The sequence below is a fragment of the Moschus berezovskii genome, chromosome 22 (genome assembly GCF_049115385.1).
Source record: "Moschus berezovskii isolate FMDL1 chromosome 22, NW_MosBer_1.0, whole genome shotgun sequence".
NCBI lineage: Eukaryota > Metazoa > Chordata > Mammalia > Artiodactyla > Moschidae > Moschus > Moschus berezovskii.
The window spans coordinates 7934530-7954669 of NC_142481.1; the positions used below are offsets into that span (position 1 = coordinate 7934530).

Sequence of the window (20140 nt, forward strand, 5' to 3'; positions counted from 1 at the left end):
AATGTGACTTTTAGTCCGAAATACCTTTACTTGAGAATCGAATCTACCTCTTGAGGACGAGGTGATTGAGATCAGACAGTAGTCTTTTAGGATGGACACCGAGGTTAAGGGGTTTCCCTGGTGGCTTAGACGGTAAATAATCCACCTGCAATGCAGGAGATACAGGTTCCATCCCTGGGAAGGAAGATCCCCTGGAGAAGTGAATGGCAACCCACTCCTGTGTTCTTGCCTGGAGAATGCCATGGACAGAGGAGCCTGGCGGGTTACAGTCCATGGGATCACAAAGAGTCGGACACGACTGAACGACTTTCACTTAATTGAGAGTAAGGCTTTAAAAGTGTGGTAGCTTTGCCCAGTAATCTGGCCAGATGTGGCTGGCGGAAAGGGGCGGAAGTGTGGCTTTTCTGGGTGGCGGGAAGGGGCGGAAGTGTGGCTTTAAACCACACAGGAAGTGTGGCATTTAGTGACTACCAAGATTTAGTTTTGATTGGTTGAGATAGTGGCGTGGCTTCAGACTTAGACTGGATTGGTCTGTGATTAGGAATGCGGTTATAGGATTGGTGAATGAGCTTTGCGGTAGTAGGAAGTGTGGCCTACCCGAGTTCCCGGTTACGGAGAGACCGGAAGAGTGGTGTTATTTACATATTTGGCACTTAGTCTAGAGATACAGGCTCCCGAGAGGTTTGACTCAGTGTCTGGTCTGAGTGAAATTATAGTCTCAGGCCAGCTTCGCAGATTTTCTTACAGAATTGTGGGTGTCGGCAGTCGGTTGAGGGCCGGGAAGCAGGCCTCAGAGTTCGGTTCCCGCTGAAGGTCCCCCCACGTCGAGGTTGCTGAGGACGCCTAGGTCTGTTGCAGGGCCATGGCCGACTCGAAGCTGCTGGTGCCGGAGCTGAACGATGCAGAGACGATGGGCGCTGAGACGTCGCGTTTCGAGGAGCTGCTGCTGCAGGTGCAGACTGAATGGACTCCTGGGTCCCAGGGGATTCGGGGGATTTTTTTTTTGTGTGTGTGGGGTGTGTTTGTCAACGTGTGCGCGCGCGCTCAGAAAGGGGACCACAGTTCCCAGCATGCACTGGGGAGGCAACAGGGCCTATGGGAGTTGTAGTTGTTTAAATTTGCTACTCTTTGGATGAAATGGGAGTAGGACTGGGATTGTTCTTCAGGTTCCTCAAAGTAGGAAGGGGACATAGTATGTCTTATGCCCTGCCTAGCTCATATAGGTAAACAGTGCTCACTGAACACTTGAGGAACAAACGAGGGGGTTCTGAGAGCACAAATGCCAAGCCTGGAAACTGTGTTTCTTCACACAGGCCTCCAAGGAGCTCCAGCAAGCCCAGACAAGCGGACCAGAATCCACACAGATACAGCCTCAACCCGGTGAGAAAGACAGAACCCCAAGGAGAGAGGGATAGAGTCCCAGAGAGAGGTGGACACAGCCTGGGGGCAGGGAACGTAGGGAGAGGAGGGGGAAGGAGACACAGTAGCTGGGGATGGGGCCTTGGGTGGTGAGAGTGAACAGAGACCCAGAGAAAGCAGGGAGGCTACTGAGATCCAAAGAGCGGGGAGGGGGAAATTAGGAGAGTGGGATAGACATATCTATATTACTGTATGGTGGCTCAGCCGGTAAAGAGCGGGGAGGAGTAAACTAGGAGATTGGGATGGACATGTATATAATACTATATGGTGGCTCAGCCGGTAAAGAATCCGCCTGCAATCCTGGAGACCTGGATTTGATCCCTGGGTTGGGAAGATCCCCTGGAGAAGGGAATGGCAACCCACTCCAGTATTCTTGCCTGGAGAGTTCCATGGACAGAGGAGCCTGGCAGGCTACAGTCCATAGCGTTAGAAAGAGTCAGACACACCTGAGTGACTAACACACGCATATGGAAAACAGATAACTAGGGGCTTCCCTGGTGGTCCAGTGGCTAAGATTCCAAGCTTCCACTGCTGAGGGCTCAGGTTCAATCCCTGGTTACGGACCAAGACCCCACACGCTACTAAGAGTGGCCAAAAAGTAAAATAAAAATAAAAAACCAAAAACCTAATAGGGCCCTACTGTGTAACAGAGGGAACTCTACTCAGTACTCTGTAATGGCCTGTGTGGGAAACTAATCTAAATAACAGTGAATATGTGTATATGTAGAACTGACCTGCTTTGCTGTGTAGCAGAAAGTAACTATACTCCAATACAAATTTTAAAAAGAGATAGAGGGAATGCGTGACTTGGGGGCCAGAGATTCAGAGAGAATCAGAAATCCCAAGGAAGAGACCCAGAAAGTGGATGATTAATGCTCAAGGAGGGGGAACAGATCAAAAGAAGGATGGACACTGAGACCCATGCAGAGTCAGATGGTCAAGGGCAAACCCATTCCCACCAGGTTTCTGCATCAAGACCAACTCAGCTGAAGGGAAGGTTTTCATCAACATCTGTCACTCTCCCTCCATCCCTCCACCGGCTGACTTGACCGAGGATGAGCTGCTTCAAATGCTGGAGGAAGACCAGGCCGGGTTTCGCATCCCCATGAGTCTGGGAGAGCCACATGCAGAACTGGATGCAAGTCAGTGCCTTGAGAAGACCCAGGAATCTACCCCCCATCCCCACCCCCATGATCCTTTCTTCCCTAGGACCAAAGATTCCAGGCCCGGGACCACCCTCCCTCAGAACCTAGAAACTTGTTCCCCGCTCCCCAACCCTGTATCTGATCCTTTTCACCAAGGCATATCTCTAACCTCCTGGGTATCCACAGCCTCACTGGGCAGTCCTGGTTCTACTCCCTGGCCACGATGGCACTTCTCCCTGCCTCACCCCAGCAGAGAGTGCGGCTGGGCAGGTGCTCATTAGCTGATCTGACTCTAGTCCTTGGCCAGCTCTCACTCACCCCCGTTTTCCCCTGCACCCTTCTCCCCTGTCTCTATGTCTCTGCCTTGTCTCGTCTTGTCTCTGTTGAGTTTCTGTCTCTGTATCCTTGTTTTTTCAATTCACATATGTCCCCTGAAGCCTCTTGGGATGATGCCTTGGCCAGTGCCTTGGGGAGTAGGCACTTATCAAAACCCAGAACCTGCCCTTGAGAAACTCTCAGTCTTGAATGAGGGCAGAGGAAGCAGATGCGATTTCAATATGGTGTGATTCTGTGCTGGGTGGAGGGGGTTCTTCACTCCCACTAAAGGATCAGGGAAGGCTTCCTGGAGGAGGACACATTGGATATAAGATTGGAAGGAATCAGAGCAGTTCATCAGGCAAAGATAGAGAAGAGGCTTCTAGGTAGAGAGGAGAGAAGGGTCCAGAGGTTGGAGAAATGATTCAGTTGGTCAATGATAAGTAGTGATGGGAGGAAATTTACAGGGATGAAGCACCGGAGAATTGAAATTCTCTGCAGCTGGAAGAGGGCTAACCACCCAGGGCGTCCAGCGCCAGGCTGAAGAACTCAGCCTTCCCCCAGTGGCACTGGGGAGCCCTGAGAAGACTGTAAACTGGGGAGGGTGAACAGGGTGAGCTCTGGGACTTGATGGGTGGGAAAGGGCCAGAGGGGAAGAGACTGGAGACGAGGCGGTGGGTGTTTGTCCAGACTGGCAAGTTTGGTGTCTTTGACTTCCTAATTGTCTCTGGGTCTCTCTGGGTCTGTGGCTGCTCTTGATTGTGTTTTCTTTGACTGTGTCTGGGCCATGGGGTTCCCACCGAGGGCTGGGGTCTCACCCCTTTTCTCTCCCCGCAGAAGGCCAGGGTTGTTCCGCCTACGATGTAGCTGTCAACAGCGACTTCTTCCGGAGGATGCAGGTTGGGGGCAGGGCTGCGGGGGAGGCCTGGGCCGGGGCCTCTCCCTCCACCCCGGCAGCCTTCCCACATCTCTCTTCTCTCTTTCACCCCCAGAACAGCGATTTCTTGCGAGAGCTCGTGATCACCATCGCCAGAGAGGGCCTTGAAGACAAATATGGCCTGCAGCTGAATCCAGGTGAGGGGCGGGGCCAGGGCCACCAGGAGGAGCTGAACCCGGTGGAGTTGGGGGGGCAGCTCCTGCGAGAAGTGGGACTAGTGTGGGCAGGGATTATACTAGCCTCTGGGCTGTAGGGGGCTTCCCCGGTGGCTCAGCGGTAAAGAACCCACCTACGCTGCAGGAGACGCAGGAGACACGGGTTCCATCCCCGGCTCAGGGAGATCCCCTGGAGGAGGGCATGGCAATGCGCCCCAGTATTCTTACCTGGAAAATTCCACGGACAGAGGAACCTGGCACATTACAGCCCATGGGGTCGCAGAGAGTTGGGCACGACTGAAGAGACTGAGCACACGCACTCTGAGCTGTAGAGTTCAGGGAGAGGGCTCTGGGAGGAGAGGGAAAGAGGCCCAGGATTTCATAGAAGGGGCGGGGTCTGGAGAGCCCGAAGGGGCGGGGCTAACACAGACTGGCTTTCCAAACTCTTGCGTGGCCTCCTAGGCAGAGGGCGGAGCCTCTCCGGTGAGGTTCTCCCAGCACAGGACCGTCTTCCCCTGCGGAGAAAGAACAGAAGGAAACCTGGACCCATGTGACCTCTGACCCTGTGCTCCTTCCCCTCAGAGTGGCGCATATTGAAGAACAGACCTTTCCTGGGCTCCATCTCCCAGCAAAATATCCGCTCCCAGCAGCGTCCTCGGATCCAGGAGCTGGGGAACCTATACACGCCCAGCGCCCAGAGACCTGAGGCAGGGTGGGCATTCGACGGGGCCCCTATCTCCTGTCTCCCCGACATTCTGTGTAATATCTCGCTCCATACTTCTGGACGGGGTCCTGGGGGTCTGGGAACACAGAAGGAAGAGAAGTGGAATTTCCCCTGGGAAGGTGTCCTGAGGCCCCAGGGCTGGGAGGGAGAAAGAGGCAATAGTCCTGGCCAATCCCTGGCGGCTCTCCTGAGTTCTGGGTCTTGTTCCTCCCCAGCCCTGAGAAGCCTCACCTGAGCCTTTGGCTGGAGGCCCCTGACCTCCTCTTGGCTGAAATTGACCTCCCCAAACTGGTGAGCACGTCCCCGTGAGGTCTGGGGTCTTGGAGAGGGAGTGATGGGAGAGATTCCAATGAATGTTGCTAGAACAGTGTGAGCCTGGCTAGTGCTTCCCTGTGAGCCCAGCTGCCTCCTCTGTTCCCTGGGGGCCTTAGGCCCACTTCCGGTGCTGTCCTTACAGTGCTCAGACCTGTATTACTGTGTCCCACCTTTTTCCCGGGCATCCCTGGTGGCTCAGATGGTAAAGAGCCTGCCTGCAATGCGGGAGACCCAGGTTAAATCCGGGGGTTGATAAGATCTCCTGGAGAAGGAAATGGGAAGCCACTCCAGTATTCTTGCCTGGAAAATTCCATGGACCGAGGAGCCTGGTGGGCTACAGTCCATGGTGTCTCAAAGAGTGTGGCACGACTGAGTGACTAACACTTTGAGTTTCACCTTTTTCCTAGGAGATTAGACTCTTTAAATATGGTATCCCAACACGTGAGGCTTCTCTCTCTGGTCTGTGTTCTGATCATCCTGCTGCTGGGAAGGGAAGGGTGGGCTGATTCTCCCGCACCTCCAGGATGGTGCTCTGGGACTGTCACTGGAAGTCGGGGAGAATCGCCTGGTGATGGGGGACCCCCAGCAGCTGTACCATCTGGATACCTACATCCCCTTGAGGATCAACTGTGATGAGAGCAAGGCAGCCTTCCATCAGAAGAGAAAGGTACCTGGGGGGTCGGGGGTTTGGGGAAGCTAGGAAACCTGGGAGGCCTAGACTTCGGATCGGAGGGAGAGCGGGCGGGGGCTGGGCTCCTGGGCTCTGAGTCCTCTCTCCACTCTCTCTCCTCAGCAACTGATGGTGGCGATGCCCCTTCTGTCAGTGCCTTCCTGACTGGATGTCTTGCTGTGCTTCTATGTTGGGGGGAGAGGCTGGTGGCTTCTCTAAAACTGAAATAAAAGATGTTTGCCTTTGTCTTGTGTCTGGCTAGGAGTACATGGGGAATGGGAGGGGAGTCCCATAGAGGCCACTGCCCCAGCTCAGGCCTCGGCCTCTTCCCCGGATGTTCTCCCTGGCCTCCTGACCTCTCATCTCACCCCTCGTTTATCCCCAACAAGGTCTCACGGCTGACCTTGCCTGGCTCCTGCTCATGGCCCCTCCTTGGCTCTCCAGCACCCCTGGGAGAAGGTCCAAGCCCCTCCACTGAGCACTCAAGGCTCTGTGGTATCCAGTCCCCTTCACACTCCATTTTGTCTCTTCCAGTCACTCAGGCTAATCACAGTGAACCACACTGGTTTTTGCACCTTTCTGTAGTTCCCCTTGGTTGGATCCTTTTCTCCAGTACACCTACCCAGGTCTTCTCCAGTACACCTACCCAGGTCTTCTCCAGTACACCTACCCAGGTCTTCTCCAGTACACCTACCCAGGTCTTCTCCAGTACACCTACCCAGGTCTTCTCCAGTACATCTCGTTGTTTGCCCTCACAGGGCTCATCTGATTTTCCACCCACACCTTGCCCCCACCCTCCCAATTTTCCTTTTTAGTGAGCTTTCCCTGGAAAGCCTTTAAATTCTTCAGGCTTTCTCTGATCTTCCCTGGTTTCCTCCTCTGGTGGTCCCCGATACTCAGTGTTACTCTCATTAGCGCGATGTACCCTATAGTGTGACAATGCCTGACCCCTAGTTGTTCACTCGCTAAGTCTGTTCAACTGTTTTTGACCCGATGGGCTGCCAGGTTCCTCTGTCCTCCGCTGTCTCCTGGAGTGTGCTCACATTCATGTCCGTGGAGTCGGGGATGCTGTCTAACCATCTCATCCTCTGCTGCTCCCTTCTTATTTTGCCTCAGTCTTTCCCAACATCAGGGTCTTTTCCAATGAGTCGGATGGTCACAACAAGTGGCTAAAATATTGGAGCTTCAGCTTCAGCATTAGTAGGAACTATTTGTTCAGTTAATGAATGATTTCCAACATCCTCTTCTTCCATAGTGAATCCTAGGAGGATAGATAAATGCAGGACCCTCAGTGGTAGATGTTGAAAGAACAGCCAGGTGGCCAGTGTGGCTGGAAATGAATGAACTGGGTGGTGAGAAAGTAAAAAGTTTTGGGGATGACGTTGAGTAGGATCCCTTGGTCCTCAGGAGTGAATTTGGGCTCCGTGTCCAACAGAGGGCGCAACGCAACTTCGGTCCATTGTCTCAGAGAACTACAACTCCCAGCAGCGCTCTGAGTATGCAGTCATTCAGAAGAAAGCGGTGAAGTCCAGCGGCCGCTGGGACTTGTAGTTTGCACAGGAGCCCTCCGTGGGCGGCTGAAGAACTTTATTCCCGGGTCCCGAAAATGTGGGGCTGGGTCCTCTCTGCCTTTCGCGGTCTCCATGGTGATGGTTCCGGCGAAGGCTCGGGATCTGGCAGCGGCGGGGCTTCTCTCCCACTCCCGCCTCTTCACCATCTGCTCCACCTTCACACCTGGCTCGGAGCCGCGGCCGCCGCCTCCACACCCAGACCGGGGATTCTGCCGCCGCAGGGTGGCGCGTGCGGACGGCTCCGCGGGCTTCTCCTGGCTCCCTCCTCCCTCGAACCCAGGAGTCCCAGCCCCCAGCCTCTCCTCCCTAAGAATTCGAGGTTTTCTCAAACACAGGCAAAACTGTGACACCCAAGACCCAGCAAGGCAAAACTAGAGGCGAGAGGCTGCGCCCCGTCCTTGGCGCCCGCCCGCCGCGCTGGCTGCTCCCTCCCACTCCCTCGCGGACCTGCGCCACATCATGAAATTTTAATCCCAAGTGCATTTTTGGCCCGACGCAGGGCGGCGATGGGGAAAGGAGCACCCTCCTGGGGGCTGGATCTGGAGGTGGACTCGGCGTCGGGGAAAGGGGCTGGTGGCGAAAGGAGCGGAGCAGGACCTGCCTGCGGGCTGGAGATGGCCGAGGACAGTCGAGGTTCAGCCCCAGAGGGGCAGGGCTGGAATTCAGGGGTGCCATAAGAATTCAGAGGGCTGGGACAGATCCCAGGGGGCGGAGACAGGTCCCAGAGGAGGGGGACAGAACTCACGGGCGGGGAATGTGCTCACGGATGTATACCTGGATCGGGTTCCAGAGGGTGTGGGCAAAAATCAAAGCGGGGATAGATCCCAGGGGAGGGGACAGAACTCAGGGGTAAAGAAATATCCAAGGGGGCACACTCAAGGGGTGGGGACAGAACTCAGGATGAGAGAAGTGAAAGGGCGGGGATAGATCAGAGGCTAGGGAGGGAATAATGACCAGCAACGAGGGTAGGGAAAGTATAACTCTGAAGAGATGAACCCAGGGGAAGGAAATCGGAAATGAAGGAACTGGAAGGGGTGGTGGGACAAGAGGGGAAATAGAACTGGAGGGACATGGAATCCAAAAGGGGAAAGATGGAAACAGGTGGATGGGGAAGAACTAGAAGGGACAATGGGGTTTGGAATCCATGAAAGGGGAAGGAATTCCCTGAATGAGAAAGGAACCTTCTGAATGAGAAAGTTGGAACTGAGGGTGTGGCGGGTTGGGGATGGCGTGCCTGGGCAGAATGAGGAACGGGACGGGACAGAAACTCGGAGAGGTAGGACTGGGAGGACAAAACGCAGGAGGGTATTTAGACGGAGATGAAAATGCGAGCACGAAATTAGGGGAAACAAGTGGCGGGAGCAAATCTCAGGGTAGACCTCTGGAGGAGAGAGAATCTGGGATAGAAGGAGCTGGGGGGGAATGGGTGAAGAAGAAGTAACTCCCGGAAGGGACTGATTTGGGAGGATGCAACCCAGACAAGTGAGTTCAAAACCCAGAGGCATGGTCTTAGGCGAGGCGAGAACCTGGATGAATGGCAGTGGAAGGTGGGCGGGACTAGAATACAAGGGGCGGGGTATAGCCGGGTGGGCGGGGCCTCGTCCCGCCCCACCCCGCCCCCGACGCTGAGTCCGGTGACAGCCCCCAGAAAGCCCGCACTCGCAGCCTCCTTCCCCCCGAGCGGAGCTGCGGGGCCGTCCGGGCCGGGGCGGACCCCGGGTACCCGGACGCGGCCGCCCGGGCCCGCGGGCGGGGGGATCGGCGGGGGCTCCGGCAGCAGGGGCGGCCACCATGGAGTTCCGCCAGGAGGAGTTTCGGAAGCTAGCGGGTCGCGCCCTCGGGAAGCTACACCGGTGAGCGTGGTGGGGGTCCTGGGCGTGGAAGAACGCGAGGGTCCGAGAAGGACGCTCATTCTCACCTGGGCGCAGATGGACAGCTAGACAGGCGGTACCCGTGCGTGGGGGGGCCACCCATCTGTCCAGTTTTCTCCCTCGGTCTCCGACGGTCCGGTCTCATCCCTCATTTTTCTGCATCCCACCCCATCCCGAGGCTCTCTGCCCTTTTCTCTGGGATTATAAATATATATCCCCCTCTTTTGGATCTCTGATTCCCTCGCCGGCTTCTGAGTCTCCCTTCACCTATATTCTCTCTGCCTCCTCTCTCCAGATCTCTGTCCACTCTAAGTCTCCATTTCCTTTTATCTCTGAGTCCCGGTCCCTCTCTCTTTCTCTCACTAGATCTCTACAGCCCTCTCTCTGGGCCCTTGTCTCTTTCTCTGAGTCTCTGTCCCCCAACTCCCTGCCTTAGGGTTTCTGACACTCTCCTTTAGGATCTCTGGCCCTCTCTCTGGTTTTTTTGCTGCCTCGTCCCAGATCTCTCCATCTCTGTGTGTTTGTCGGTTGTCATCTCTCAGAGAGTTTAATCTGAAGCTAAATCGGATTGAGGTCCACTGGTCCTTGTCCTTGAGGAGAGCTAAGCTGGGAGGAAGAAGCCAGGGTATCCTGGGTCTCTGATGGAGAAGGAAGTTGCAGGTCACACATTAGGCTCCTGAAGTAGGATGTATTTTCCAAAGGGTATAGACTAGGGTTGAGAGGGACTTCCTCCCAGTCAAGGAGATGACCCCAGTGACCTGGGTGTCCCCAGAGCAGTCTGCTACACCTCTCCTGAGTCTCTCACCCCCAACCCCAGCCCTGGCTCCAAGTCAGAGAAATTACTCAGCTGCGGAGAAGCCTAAAAATATCTGGCCACAGTGCAGGGAGGAGTTGGGGCCTCATCAGCACCATGCCCCTGCTGCCATTCCCTCCTGGGGTCCCCGTGGCCCACAGCCCTGACCCTATCTTTGATTGATCTTCAGTACAGCTCACTAGACCATGCAAGTCCTTCTCTAAGTCTAACACTCGTCCTGCTTGCTGCAGATTACCTCCGCGCCCCAAACTTACCCCACCCTTTAGTAACCTGAGAGATAGGAATAAAGCTGGACAGAAGGGAGGGGGGCAGGAGGATGGCGCAGTGTTGGGGAGGGGGTGGAGGAGCTAAGATAACCTCACCCTTTCTTTTTCCCAATCTTCCAGCCCCTCCCCACCCTTTTTCTCACCTCCTTTCACGAGTTTCTCAAAATACATCAGCGTGAAGTCAGGAGAGGGAGAGAGACGTGCTGGTGGAGGGGGTTGGGAAGGGGGATGGAGGCAGGAGGAATGTGTTTCTCAGGCTCTCTTTCTTCCTCAGTCTCCGCTTCTCCTGTGTCTGGGTTTCTCTCTGTCTGACTCTGCCTGATCATCACCTCTCTCAGCTGCCTTGGGAGCCCCTAGAGACCCCAGAGTTCAGGGTTCCCACCAGGACAGTCACATCTGAATCCTGGGGTCCGCTTTAGTGATTGCTGAGGGGGGAAATGCCCACACCGGACTCCTTTTAATCCTCTAGATGAAGCTGGGGAAACTGAGGCACCGTTGGGAAAAGGGGGGAAGTCAGTGGCTGAGTACACATGGCATCTTTTCAACCCAGGTCAGTCTCCCGCCCAAGTCTGGGGTGGGGGCTGCAGATTTCCCCGAGATGAGTGCTGCTGGAGTGGGTGGAGAACTCCCTCAGATCAGGAAACACACAGCAACCCAGGGTGACTTGGGACAAGGACAAGGGGGGAAAGGGAATACAGCAAGAGACAGGAGCCAATATGCCTCCTTTTTGAGAGCCAGGCCTGGGGCGGGGCGATGCGGAGGGCCAGGAAGTGATCAGGTCCCACTGCTGCTTGTGTGTGACCTTGGGCATGCTGCTTCTGTTTCCTGAGCCTCAGTTTTCTCAGTTGTACAATGGGAGGGTAAGGGAGAACCAAAGGGACATAAGAGGACAGAGACCGGGGAGGGGGGACTAGGGGGGTGGACTGAGACTCTCCGAGAAGCAGAGGCAGAGACCCAGAGATGGAGGTTGAGACTCCGTCTTCATTTTGGGTGAAAGAAAGTGGAAGGATTAGTTGGTCAGTCGTGTCCGACTCTGCGACCCCATGGGTTGTAGCCTGTCAGGCTCCTCTGTCCATGGAATTCTCCAGGCAAGAATACTGGAGTGGGTAACCCTTCCCTTCCCCAGGGGATCTTCCTGACCCAGGGATCTAACCCAGGTCTCCCACATTACAGGCAGACTCTTTACTGTCTGAACCACCAGGAAAGTGTCCTACCTGCTCCCTAATTGCTGCCTTTCCTCATCATCAAGTCCCTAATCCTGAGTTCTAGGCATCCTGACAGGGCCAAGCGATCTGTTCTTACCCTCCATGAAGCACTGGGGCCACGTTCACCTGTGTATCTTTAGTTCTCCTGAAATGATAATGTCACCTTGAAGTTCCCTCTTTGTAACCTCACATTCTACTTATGCCCCCATTTTACAAATACAGAATACTGAGACTGCGTTCCTTGGTTTATAAAACTTTGATCCGAGATCTATGTCCTCATATTAACAATGAATATCAAATTTCAGGGGCTGCAATCTCATCTTGAGTTTCAGGGTCAAACAGCATTCCAGGGCAAGCTGGGTCAAAGTTTAATCTCATTGGCCGACCTGTTCTGATGGGAGGGGCCAGTCCCTACCACCGTGCGCTATTCATTCTGGGGGGCTTCTGTTCCCCATTCTCTGGCTCATTGTACCCTGCCAGGGTCTTATTCCTCGTCCCCCTAGTTTCTGTCCGTTCCCCCAGTCTCCCCACTTTCTTAACCCCTCCCCCACTTCCTTAAGTTCCAGGATGGGGAGGGTTGCTGTGTTCCCATCTCTTCCACCCGCCTCCTCCCAGACCGTCTGGCTGTTCTTTCCTCCCCCGTCCCAGTCTCCCTCGCCTCCATCTGTTCTAGCCCCTTCCTGAGATCCAGCCCGCTCCCCTGGCTGCCTACCGGCCTCGGAGAGGAGCCACACCTCACACATCATATCCCCAGCCTGTCTCTCCTCAGGCTCCTTGTCTTTCGGTCTTTCTCTCAGCGTTCTGCGTCTCTGCCTCTGCGTTCTCTCGCCTGGGTTTCTGTCCCCACTTGTCTCTGGGTCCCTCCCTGGGTTTCAGGCCCTTTCCTTCTCAGGGTCTCTGCCCCGGTCTCTTTCAGGCTGGTTGTCTGTTTCTCCCTCTCTGGGCATCTGTTTTCCTTCTCTCTGAGTCTCTCTCCCTCCTGTGTCTCTGATCCTCTTTCTCTCAGTCTCTGTTCTCTCCACGCCGCCCCCCCCCGACTCCATTTCTGACATCCTCCTTTTGAATTTTTCCACGTCTGTCTCAGGGCACCTCTTTCTCCCTGCAGCCTCTCTCTGGAATGGAGGTGGCCCTCCAAGTACCCTATCCGTCATCACAGATTCAATCCTGGATCCAGAACAGGCGGGGGCGAGAGTCACGCTGGGGACTGAGCCAATCCCCCTACCAGGGCCATCTGTCCCTTGCCAGGACACCACCCGCCACTCCTCCTCCCCACCCCCTAGGCTGACAGCCTGAACTCAAGTTTCCCCAGATATATCCAGCTGGGCTGCTGGATTCCAGTGCCTTGGACCTCTCCCCCCTCCCCCCCATCCCTGGGAGTGGGCTTCCAGTGGCTGAATGGAGTCAGCTTGATGTCAGCCCCACACCTGGGCCTGGAAGCCCGGCAGGGCATGCCCCGGGGCAGGGAGGGGGTGAGGTATATATAGCAGATGTGGCTGAGAAGCATCTGCTCTTTTGACACCTTTGCTGAGGCATCTCCTTAGCGCCTTTTGCTTCCTTCCTCAAATAGACTCGTATCTGGGAGACTGGGCTGGAGAGAGTCTCTGGGCCTTGGGGGTGGGGGCTGGGGGCACAGGGTTTTGGATCACAAAGGGTAGCCTGGGTCCAAAACAGCTGAGTTGAGAGGTGACAAGGCTAGTGGAGATGGGAACTGGGGAGTTCCATACTCGAGTCTGAAGAAGGAAGGGGCTGGGGGCGCGTGGGAATGCCTCGTCTGAGGGAGATGGAGACCAGTGGTCCAGATTTCTGGACCCTGGAAGGAGAAGGAAGTTAGGGGCTGGACTCTTGGGGAAAGAGGGGTTGTGGGCTTAGAATCCCTAGTCTTGAAAAGCAAGAAGTTTTGCCCTGACTCGTGTCATGGGGAGGAGGGTGCTGGGGGCCCGGACGTCCGAGTCTGATACTTGCTGCCTCGCCGCAGTCTTCTGGAGAAGCGGCAAGAAGGTGCCGAGACGCTGGAGCTGAGTGCAGATGGGCGCCCGGTCACGACGCAGACCCGGGATCCGCCGGTCGTGGATTGCACCTGTTTTGGCCTCCCTCGCCGCTACATTATCGCCATCATGAGCGGTCTGGGCTTCTGCATTAGCTTTGGCATCCGCTGCAACCTGGGCGTGGCCATCGTCTCCATGGTCAACAACAGCACGACCCACCGCGGGGGCCACGTGGTGATGCAGGTAGCTCAGGGCGGGAGCAGCCTGAGGCTGGGGAAAACCCTGCCCGGTCCCTCTGATGACGTCACACTAGCCTACGCGAGGTCCGGACCACGCCCCTTTCACCCCCCGGCCTGAGTAGACCCGCCTTTTTGCGCTGCCCCACCCTGGGCCCTAACCAGGTGGCGCTAGTGGTAAAGAACTCGCCTGCCAATGCAGGAGACATAAGAGATGTGTGTTCGATCCCTGGGTGGGGAAGATACATGGGGTCACAAAGAGTCGGACACTTGGCACACAACCTCAGCTCCACCTCACCTCAGGGCTCTCCCTTCCTAAGTCCTGCCCTTATCTAAATGAATCCTCGCTCCTATTTGTTTCACCTCTCTGATTTCAAAGTGTAGACTTTGCCAAGCATTTGGTTCCTTATGATATGGCTGCTCCTGTTTCATTTTGGGCATCCTAGCAACTTTGCTCCACCTGCATCTCCCGTACCTGTTCCAGTGTTGAATCTTACTCCCAGGCCAACTCAGGCTCCACCGTGAATTTTTCTGTTGTTGCTGTTGCCGTACCTTGCGGTTTGCGGAACTTTCTCAAGCAAGGATCTAACCAGCACCCCTTGCGGTAGAAGCAGGGAATCCTACACAGTTGACCACCAGGGAAGTCCCTTCACAGTGAAATTTTTTTTTAAGATTCTTTTTTTTTTGGATGTGGAACATTTTTAAAGTCTTTATTGAATTTATTACAACATTGCTTCTGTTTTATGTTTTGAGTTTTTGGCCATAAGGCATGTGGGATCTTAGCTCCCTGACCACTGATCAAACCCTGTATTGGAAGGGGGAGGCTTAACCACTGGACTGCCAGAGAAGGTCTCACTGTAAATTTTGATTCTGATTTTGGAATTTTCACCGCTGCTGACATCCCTTCTCCTTCTGCTCTGGCCATTGACCTAAAAAGCCCCGCTTCATCTCAGACTTTCTGTTTTAATTTCCATATAGGCCATGCCCCTGCCTCCAAAAAAAATTTGGAGGTGTGGCCTCCCTGTCCCTTTCCAATCATGCCCAGTCCTTTTGCTACTTCTTGTCTCTTCCTAGACCCCATCCAATCTGCAAACGGTTTGTACATTGGTTAGAAGTGGAGGAAGAAACCCACCCCATACATGGGTTCCTACGCATTCAGAGAAGGGCAAGCAGACAGAGCTAGGCCTCCAGGCAGCAACAGGCTCTGTTGCTAAGGTAGTGCGGCCCTAGCAACATGGAGGAGCAAAGTTGGAGTAGATGGCCCGAGCTCTGATTGGCAGGTGTTTTGAAGGCGAGAGGGGATCCTTGTTGCTGATTGGCCGGGGGACTGTCTGCGGGTGCTGATTGGTGGAGAAGCAGAGCGTCTGGGGCAGGGGTGCTGGTTTGATGTGCCTTTTGGCCCACAGAAAGCTCAGTTCAACTGGGATCCAGAGACTGTTGGCCTCATACACGGCTCCTTTTTCTGGGGCTACATTGTCACGCAGATTCCTGGAGGATTTATCTGCCAAAAATTCGCAGCCAACAGGTATGCGGAGGGCGGAGGGGATGTCTCAAAGTGGGTAGAAACTACAGTTGTGTGGGTAGAGTTAGAGGCTGTGGCCTTGCATTTGGGGGCTGACTCCGGGAAAACCGGAGGAGTGTGGGTTCGGGGCCGAGGCCCTAGAGAAAGGTGGGGTTTGTATTGTGGAAGCGGGGAGTCTCATAGAAGGTGGGACCTGGGGTTAAGGGGGCGCGGGGCCTGGCCTGCTGAAGGAGGAAAGGGCAGAATCCTAGGTCTGGCAGGATAGCTGGACTCTTCTCGGAACACAGACTTTTCCTATCAGGGTTTTCGGCTTTGCTATTGTGGCTACCTCCACTCTAAACATGCTGATCCCCTCGGCTGCACGTGTCCACTACGGCTGTGTCATCTTCGTGAGGATCCTGCAGGGGTTGGTAGAGGTAAAGCTCCGCCCCCTATGACCCCGTTGACGTTCCGACCCCACCTTTTCTCGTTGACTTTGGTTTTCTCTTCCCTAGGGGGTCACGTACCCCGCCTGCCATGGGATCTGGAGCAAATGGGCCCCGCCCTTAGAGCGGAGTCGCCTGGCGACGACAGCCTTTTGCGGTGAGATGAAGGGGCTGGGATCCAGACTCCTGGGTCTGGGGCTGGTGGGGGGTGGAGGGAGGAGGGGGTTGCGGGCTTGAACTCGGGGATCTGAGAGAGGAGAGGGCTGGTGACCCAGACCGACGTGTCTGGGGGAGGAGGGACAGTGGCCAGTACTTCTGTGTCCCAGAAGGCGGGGGCTGGGAATCCGCACTGCTGCACGTGAGGAAAGACGCGCTCTTCTCCGTTCGGTACCCTCCCCATTAGGTTCCTATGCTGGGGCGGTGGTCGCGATGCCTCTCGCCGGGGTCCTGGTGCAGTACTCAGGATGGAGCTCTGTGTTCTACGTCTATGGTGAGGGGCCCGGACGCCTGGGTCAGGGTGGCGCCGGGGCAGAGCGAGGCCGGTCGTCACCTCGCGTCCAGCCTCCTCCTGACCCCCTCCACCCACCAGGCAGCTTCGGGATCTTCTGGTACCTGTTCTGGCTGCTCGTCTCCTATGAGTCCCCGGCGTTGCACCCTAGCATTTCGGAGGAGGAGCGCAAGTACATCGAGGACGCCATCGGCGAGAGCGCCAAGCTCATGAACCCCGTCACGGTCCGGGCCCAAGCCTGGGGGGCGGGGGCGCGGTGGGGAGAGGAGAGCTTTCCAGGCAGGGAGACGGGAGGAAGAGCGGCTTTGAATCCGCACTGCGTGTGGATCTCGGCAGATCTACATAGACATTTCCATAGACGTTTAGAGGAGACGATGGCATCGCCAGATGGATGGCGCTAGAACCTAGGAGGCGTGATTAAAGCCCAGGGAGGACGGGGTTAGCAGAGGGGAGAGCAGGGTTAGGTGGCGAGGTGGGCGGGACCACTGATGGGCGTGGTTAAACCTGCAGAGGCGGAATGCAGGGTTTTGCTCAGACCTCAGGGTGGGTGAGGCTCGAATTAGGGGGCATAATTGGGTGGAAGGAGACTCATGGGTCCACATTTATGACTCTCTAAAGGTCATCGTGGGGTCTGGACACTCGCCAGTCTGAGGACCACTGAGGCTAGGATGTCAGTGTTCCTTTGGGGACGCGGTCAGGCCGGCGACCCTGCCTCCTCGGCGGCTTTAGTGAGACAGGGAAATCTGTGTCTCTGCGGGACTATCGTGGGATCCCTGAAGGGACTCTGAGAGCGCCCAGGCCTGTTCTCTGTCTTAGCAGCCCTTCCCTCCTCTCGCCCACCACAGAAGTTTAACACACCCTGGAGGCGCTTCTTCACGTCCATGCCAGTCTACGCCATTATCGTGGCCAACTTCTGTCGTAGTTGGACTTTCTACCTGCTTCTTATCTCCCAGCCTGCCTACTTCGAAGAAGTGTTCGGTTTCGAGATCAGCAAGGTTGGGCCCGGAAGGGGAGAGCTGCGGGCGCGGCGGGAGGGTGAGCGCAGGAAGGAGAGGAACCTGGATCCCAAGGGGTTGGAAGGCGGGCAGGGAGGAAGCCCATGGTCCCTGAGCCGTGGCGAGACCCCCGGGCAGGTGGCCGCTGAGCCGAGCCTCCCCGTACGCCCGCCGGCGCAGGTGGGCCTGGTGTCAGCGTTGCCTCACCTGGTGATGACCATCATCGTGCCCATTGGAGGCCAGATCGCCGACTTCCTGAGGAGCCGCCGCATCATGTCCACCACCAACGTGCGCAAGTTGATGAACTGTGGGGGTGAGTGGGGCGGGGCCTGGATCTGGTCTGGGACCGGACTGGGATGGGGGCGGCATGGCTGGGCGGATCTAGGGGGCTGGACCATGGAGGATGGGGCGGGGTCAGAGGGCGTGTTCATGGGGGCATGTCCAAAAAGGCGGCGCCGGAGCGAGACCAGGTCCGGCAGGAACAGAATCTCAGGTGGCAGCCTACGGGGCAGTGTCTGTAGAAGGGCAAGGCGGGTGTGGCTGCCCAGGTGAAGCAAAGGCGAGACCACGTTGTGTCTGGAAGGACGGGGCCTATACGAGGCTGGCCAGAGTAGGATGGGAACTGGGTGATGAAGAGGGGCACCCGGAGAGACAAAGGTGTGAGTGTAATGAATGGGGGCTGAGAGGGAAGCCGTGAAGGTGCCGGGGTGGGGTCTAGACCCTCTGTCTTCAGGGCGTGGCCTAGTCAGGGGGTGGGGCCATTGAGGTCCCAGCTGGGGCAGCGAAGCCTGTGCACGAGGTCAAGGGCCAGGCACTGGAGAACTGAGGGCCCGGTTAGGGCGGGCGCGGGAGGACAAAGCCAGGGACAGGCGTGGAAGTGGCACGACTGGGTCAAACTGGGGGAGGCTGGGAGCCGGGAGTGGGTCTGGGGAGGCGGTGCGGGGCGGCCTGTGCTCAGAGGGGGCGGCCCTCCGCAGGCTTTGGCATGGAAGCCACGCTGCTGTTGGTGGTCGGCTACTCGCACTCCAAGGGCGTGGCCATCTCCTTCCTAGTCCTCGCCGTGGGCTTCAGCGGCTTCGCCATCTCCGGTGAGAACCGGCGATCTGCAGCTTGCGGGTGGGGGGGACTCAGCTCAGTGGGGAACTTCCTGGCTCAGGTAGAGGACCTCCCAGCCTGGCGAAAGGCGGACTGGAAAAAGCGGAGCGGCCGGGAGGTCGGGGAGGCTAGGCTGGGGGAGGAGTCACTGGCGTGGGAATCGGTTGTGACGCCTCCCGGCTCGCCTCGCCAGGGTTCAACGTGAACCACCTGGACATCGCCCCGCGCTATGCCAGCATCCTCATGGGCATCTCCAACGGCGTGGGCACGTTGTCCGGCATGGTGTGCCCCATCATCGTGGGTGCCATGACTAAGCACAAGGTCCGTGCCTGGGCCCTGACCCACTTGCCCTCCAAATCTGTGTACAGCACCTTCCTGACAAACGTCACCTCTGGATCTCCGGCTCCTTTTCCAGAGAAAGGCCCTCCCCCTCCCATAGCCCCGCCCCTTCCCTCTCGTCTCTGTCCTCTGACTTCACCTCCCCGTTGTCCCCCCTACAGACTCGGGAGGAGTGGCAGTATGTGTTCCTCATTGCTTCCCTGGTGCACTATGGGGGCGTCATCTTCTACGGGGTCTTCGCTTCGGGAGAGAAGCAGCCATGGGCGGAGCCTGAGGAGATGAGCGAAGAGAAATGTGGCTTCGTTGGCCACGACCAGCTGGCTGGCAGCGACGAAAGCGAAATGGAGGATGAGGCTGAGCCCCCCGGGGCACCCCCTGCGCCCCCTCCATCCTATGGGGCTACACACAGCACAGTTCAACCCCCAAGACCCCCACCCCCTGTCCGGGACTACTGACCACGTGCCTCCCACTGGATGGCAGTTTCCAGGCCCTCCATTCCTCACATCTCTGGCCTGAGTGACAGTGTCAAGGAACCCCAGTCCTCTCTGTCCTCAGGCCTAAGAAGCACTCTCCCTTGTTCCCAGTGCTGTCAGATCCTCTTCCCATCCTATTTGCCTCTCAGGGGTAGTGAAGCTGCAGACTGACAGTTTCAAGGATACCCAAATTCCCCTAAAGCTTCCCTTCTCCACTTTTTTCTGCCTCAGTGGTTTCAAATCTCTCCTTTCAGGGCTTTATTTGAATGGACAATTCAGACTCTTCCTCTCTCTTGTGGTTTTGGGCACCTCCCCCTTTCCTTGAACCCCTGGGACTCTCAGGCTAACCCCTGAGATTACTCAACACCCCCTCCTCTTTCAAAAAAATTCAAGGTCTTCCTCTAGAAGTTTCAAATCTCTCCCAACTGTATTCTGCTTTTTCCAAGTTGGTTTAACTAATCACCCATCCCTGCCATTCTAGGGATTGATTCTCACCAGCGTTTCTGAGGGGAAATGGCAGTTTCAAGCACGGCCCCCCAACCTCTTCATCCCTCCCCCACAAGCAGGCTCTGCTGCAGCACCAAATTTCCCCAAAACCTTCTCCCAGCTTAGCACATTGCCTAGGGAAACAACCAAAATGGCAGTTTTAACAATATGCCTCTCTTCACCCCCATGCACTTTTTTCTGACACAATTTTCAGGTCTAAGAAGAGCGGCTGCTCAAGTCCATCAACTCAATGGTTTGAAGCCACCACCACTGAACTTCCCCATGGTGGTTTCAAGACGCTTCCCCTTCCCCCCAATTCCTTGCACTTTATTCTCATGGGTGGTTTTGAACTGCCCTCATTTTCTCAGTGGCCATTTATTGCGTCCCTCAGGGGCTAAACGACTCCAAATCTGGGATCCTTCCCCTCTCAGACTCCCCTATTTCGGTTTAGAATTTGGGGGAACATATGTAAAGGAGAAGTCACAGAATCCCAGGAAAGGGAATGGGGCTGGGGAAAAGGGGTGTTTTTCCCCGGGGCAGGGTTGTGTCTTTGTGTCTCTGTCTCTGTGATTGTAAATCCTGCCCTGCCCCTCTCCCAATAAAATGCTTTGGTGTACACACCCAGTGGTCACTGGCCTTGGGAATTCCCAACCCCCTTCTCCCTCGGAC

The 20140-nt window shown here is 56.1% G+C and overlaps 2 protein-coding genes across 2 annotated transcripts; both read left to right on the plus strand.

Moving 5' to 3' along the window:
- Window positions 1-620: 620 nt before the first annotated feature.
- On the plus strand, window positions 621-5926 carry PIH1D1 (PIH1 domain containing 1). The gene is made up of 9 exons (XM_055411617.2): window positions 621-952; window positions 1314-1380; window positions 2382-2561; window positions 3717-3778; window positions 3872-3953; window positions 4554-4683; window positions 4911-4986; window positions 5534-5677; window positions 5804-5926. The coding sequence occupies exons 1-9, from the start codon at window positions 863-865 to the stop codon at window positions 5843-5845; spliced, it is 873 nt and encodes a 290-aa protein (XP_055267592.1). The 5' UTR covers window positions 621-862; the 3' UTR covers window positions 5846-5926.
- A 3116-nt stretch (window positions 5927-9042) lies between these two features.
- Window positions 9043-20058, plus strand: SLC17A7 (solute carrier family 17 member 7). Its single transcript, XM_055411032.2, has 12 exons — window positions 9043-9104; window positions 13383-13635; window positions 15035-15153; window positions 15452-15566; window positions 15645-15732; window positions 15979-16065; window positions 16165-16307; window positions 16929-17078; window positions 17259-17391; window positions 18056-18166; window positions 18367-18494; window positions 18674-20058. The coding sequence occupies exons 1-12, from the start codon at window positions 9043-9045 to the stop codon at window positions 18965-18967; spliced, it is 1683 nt and encodes a 560-aa protein (XP_055267007.1). The 3' UTR covers window positions 18968-20058.
- Window positions 20059-20140: the final 82 nt, after the last annotated feature.

Coding starts and splice junctions, on each gene's coding strand:
- PIH1D1 (XM_055411617.2), top strand. CDS start 863: ATGGCCGACTCGAAGCTGCTGGTGCCGGAGCTGAACGATGCAGAGACG. Junction 953..1,313: donor TCGAGGAGCTGCTGCTGCAG/GTGCAGACTGAA, acceptor TTCTTCACACAG/GCCTCCAAGGAGCTCCAGCA. Junction 3,954..4,553: donor TGGCCTGCAGCTGAATCCAG/GTGAGGGGCGGG, acceptor CCTTCCCCTCAG/AGTGGCGCATATTGAAGAAC.
- SLC17A7 (XM_055411032.2), top strand. CDS start 9,043: ATGGAGTTCCGCCAGGAGGAGTTTCGGAAGCTAGCGGGTCGCGCCCTC. Junction 13,636..15,034: donor GGGGCCACGTGGTGATGCAG/GTAGCTCAGGGC, acceptor TTTGGCCCACAG/AAAGCTCAGTTCAACTGGGA. Junction 18,495..18,673: donor GTGCCATGACTAAGCACAAG/GTCCGTGCCTGG, acceptor TCCCCCCTACAG/ACTCGGGAGGAGTGGCAGTA.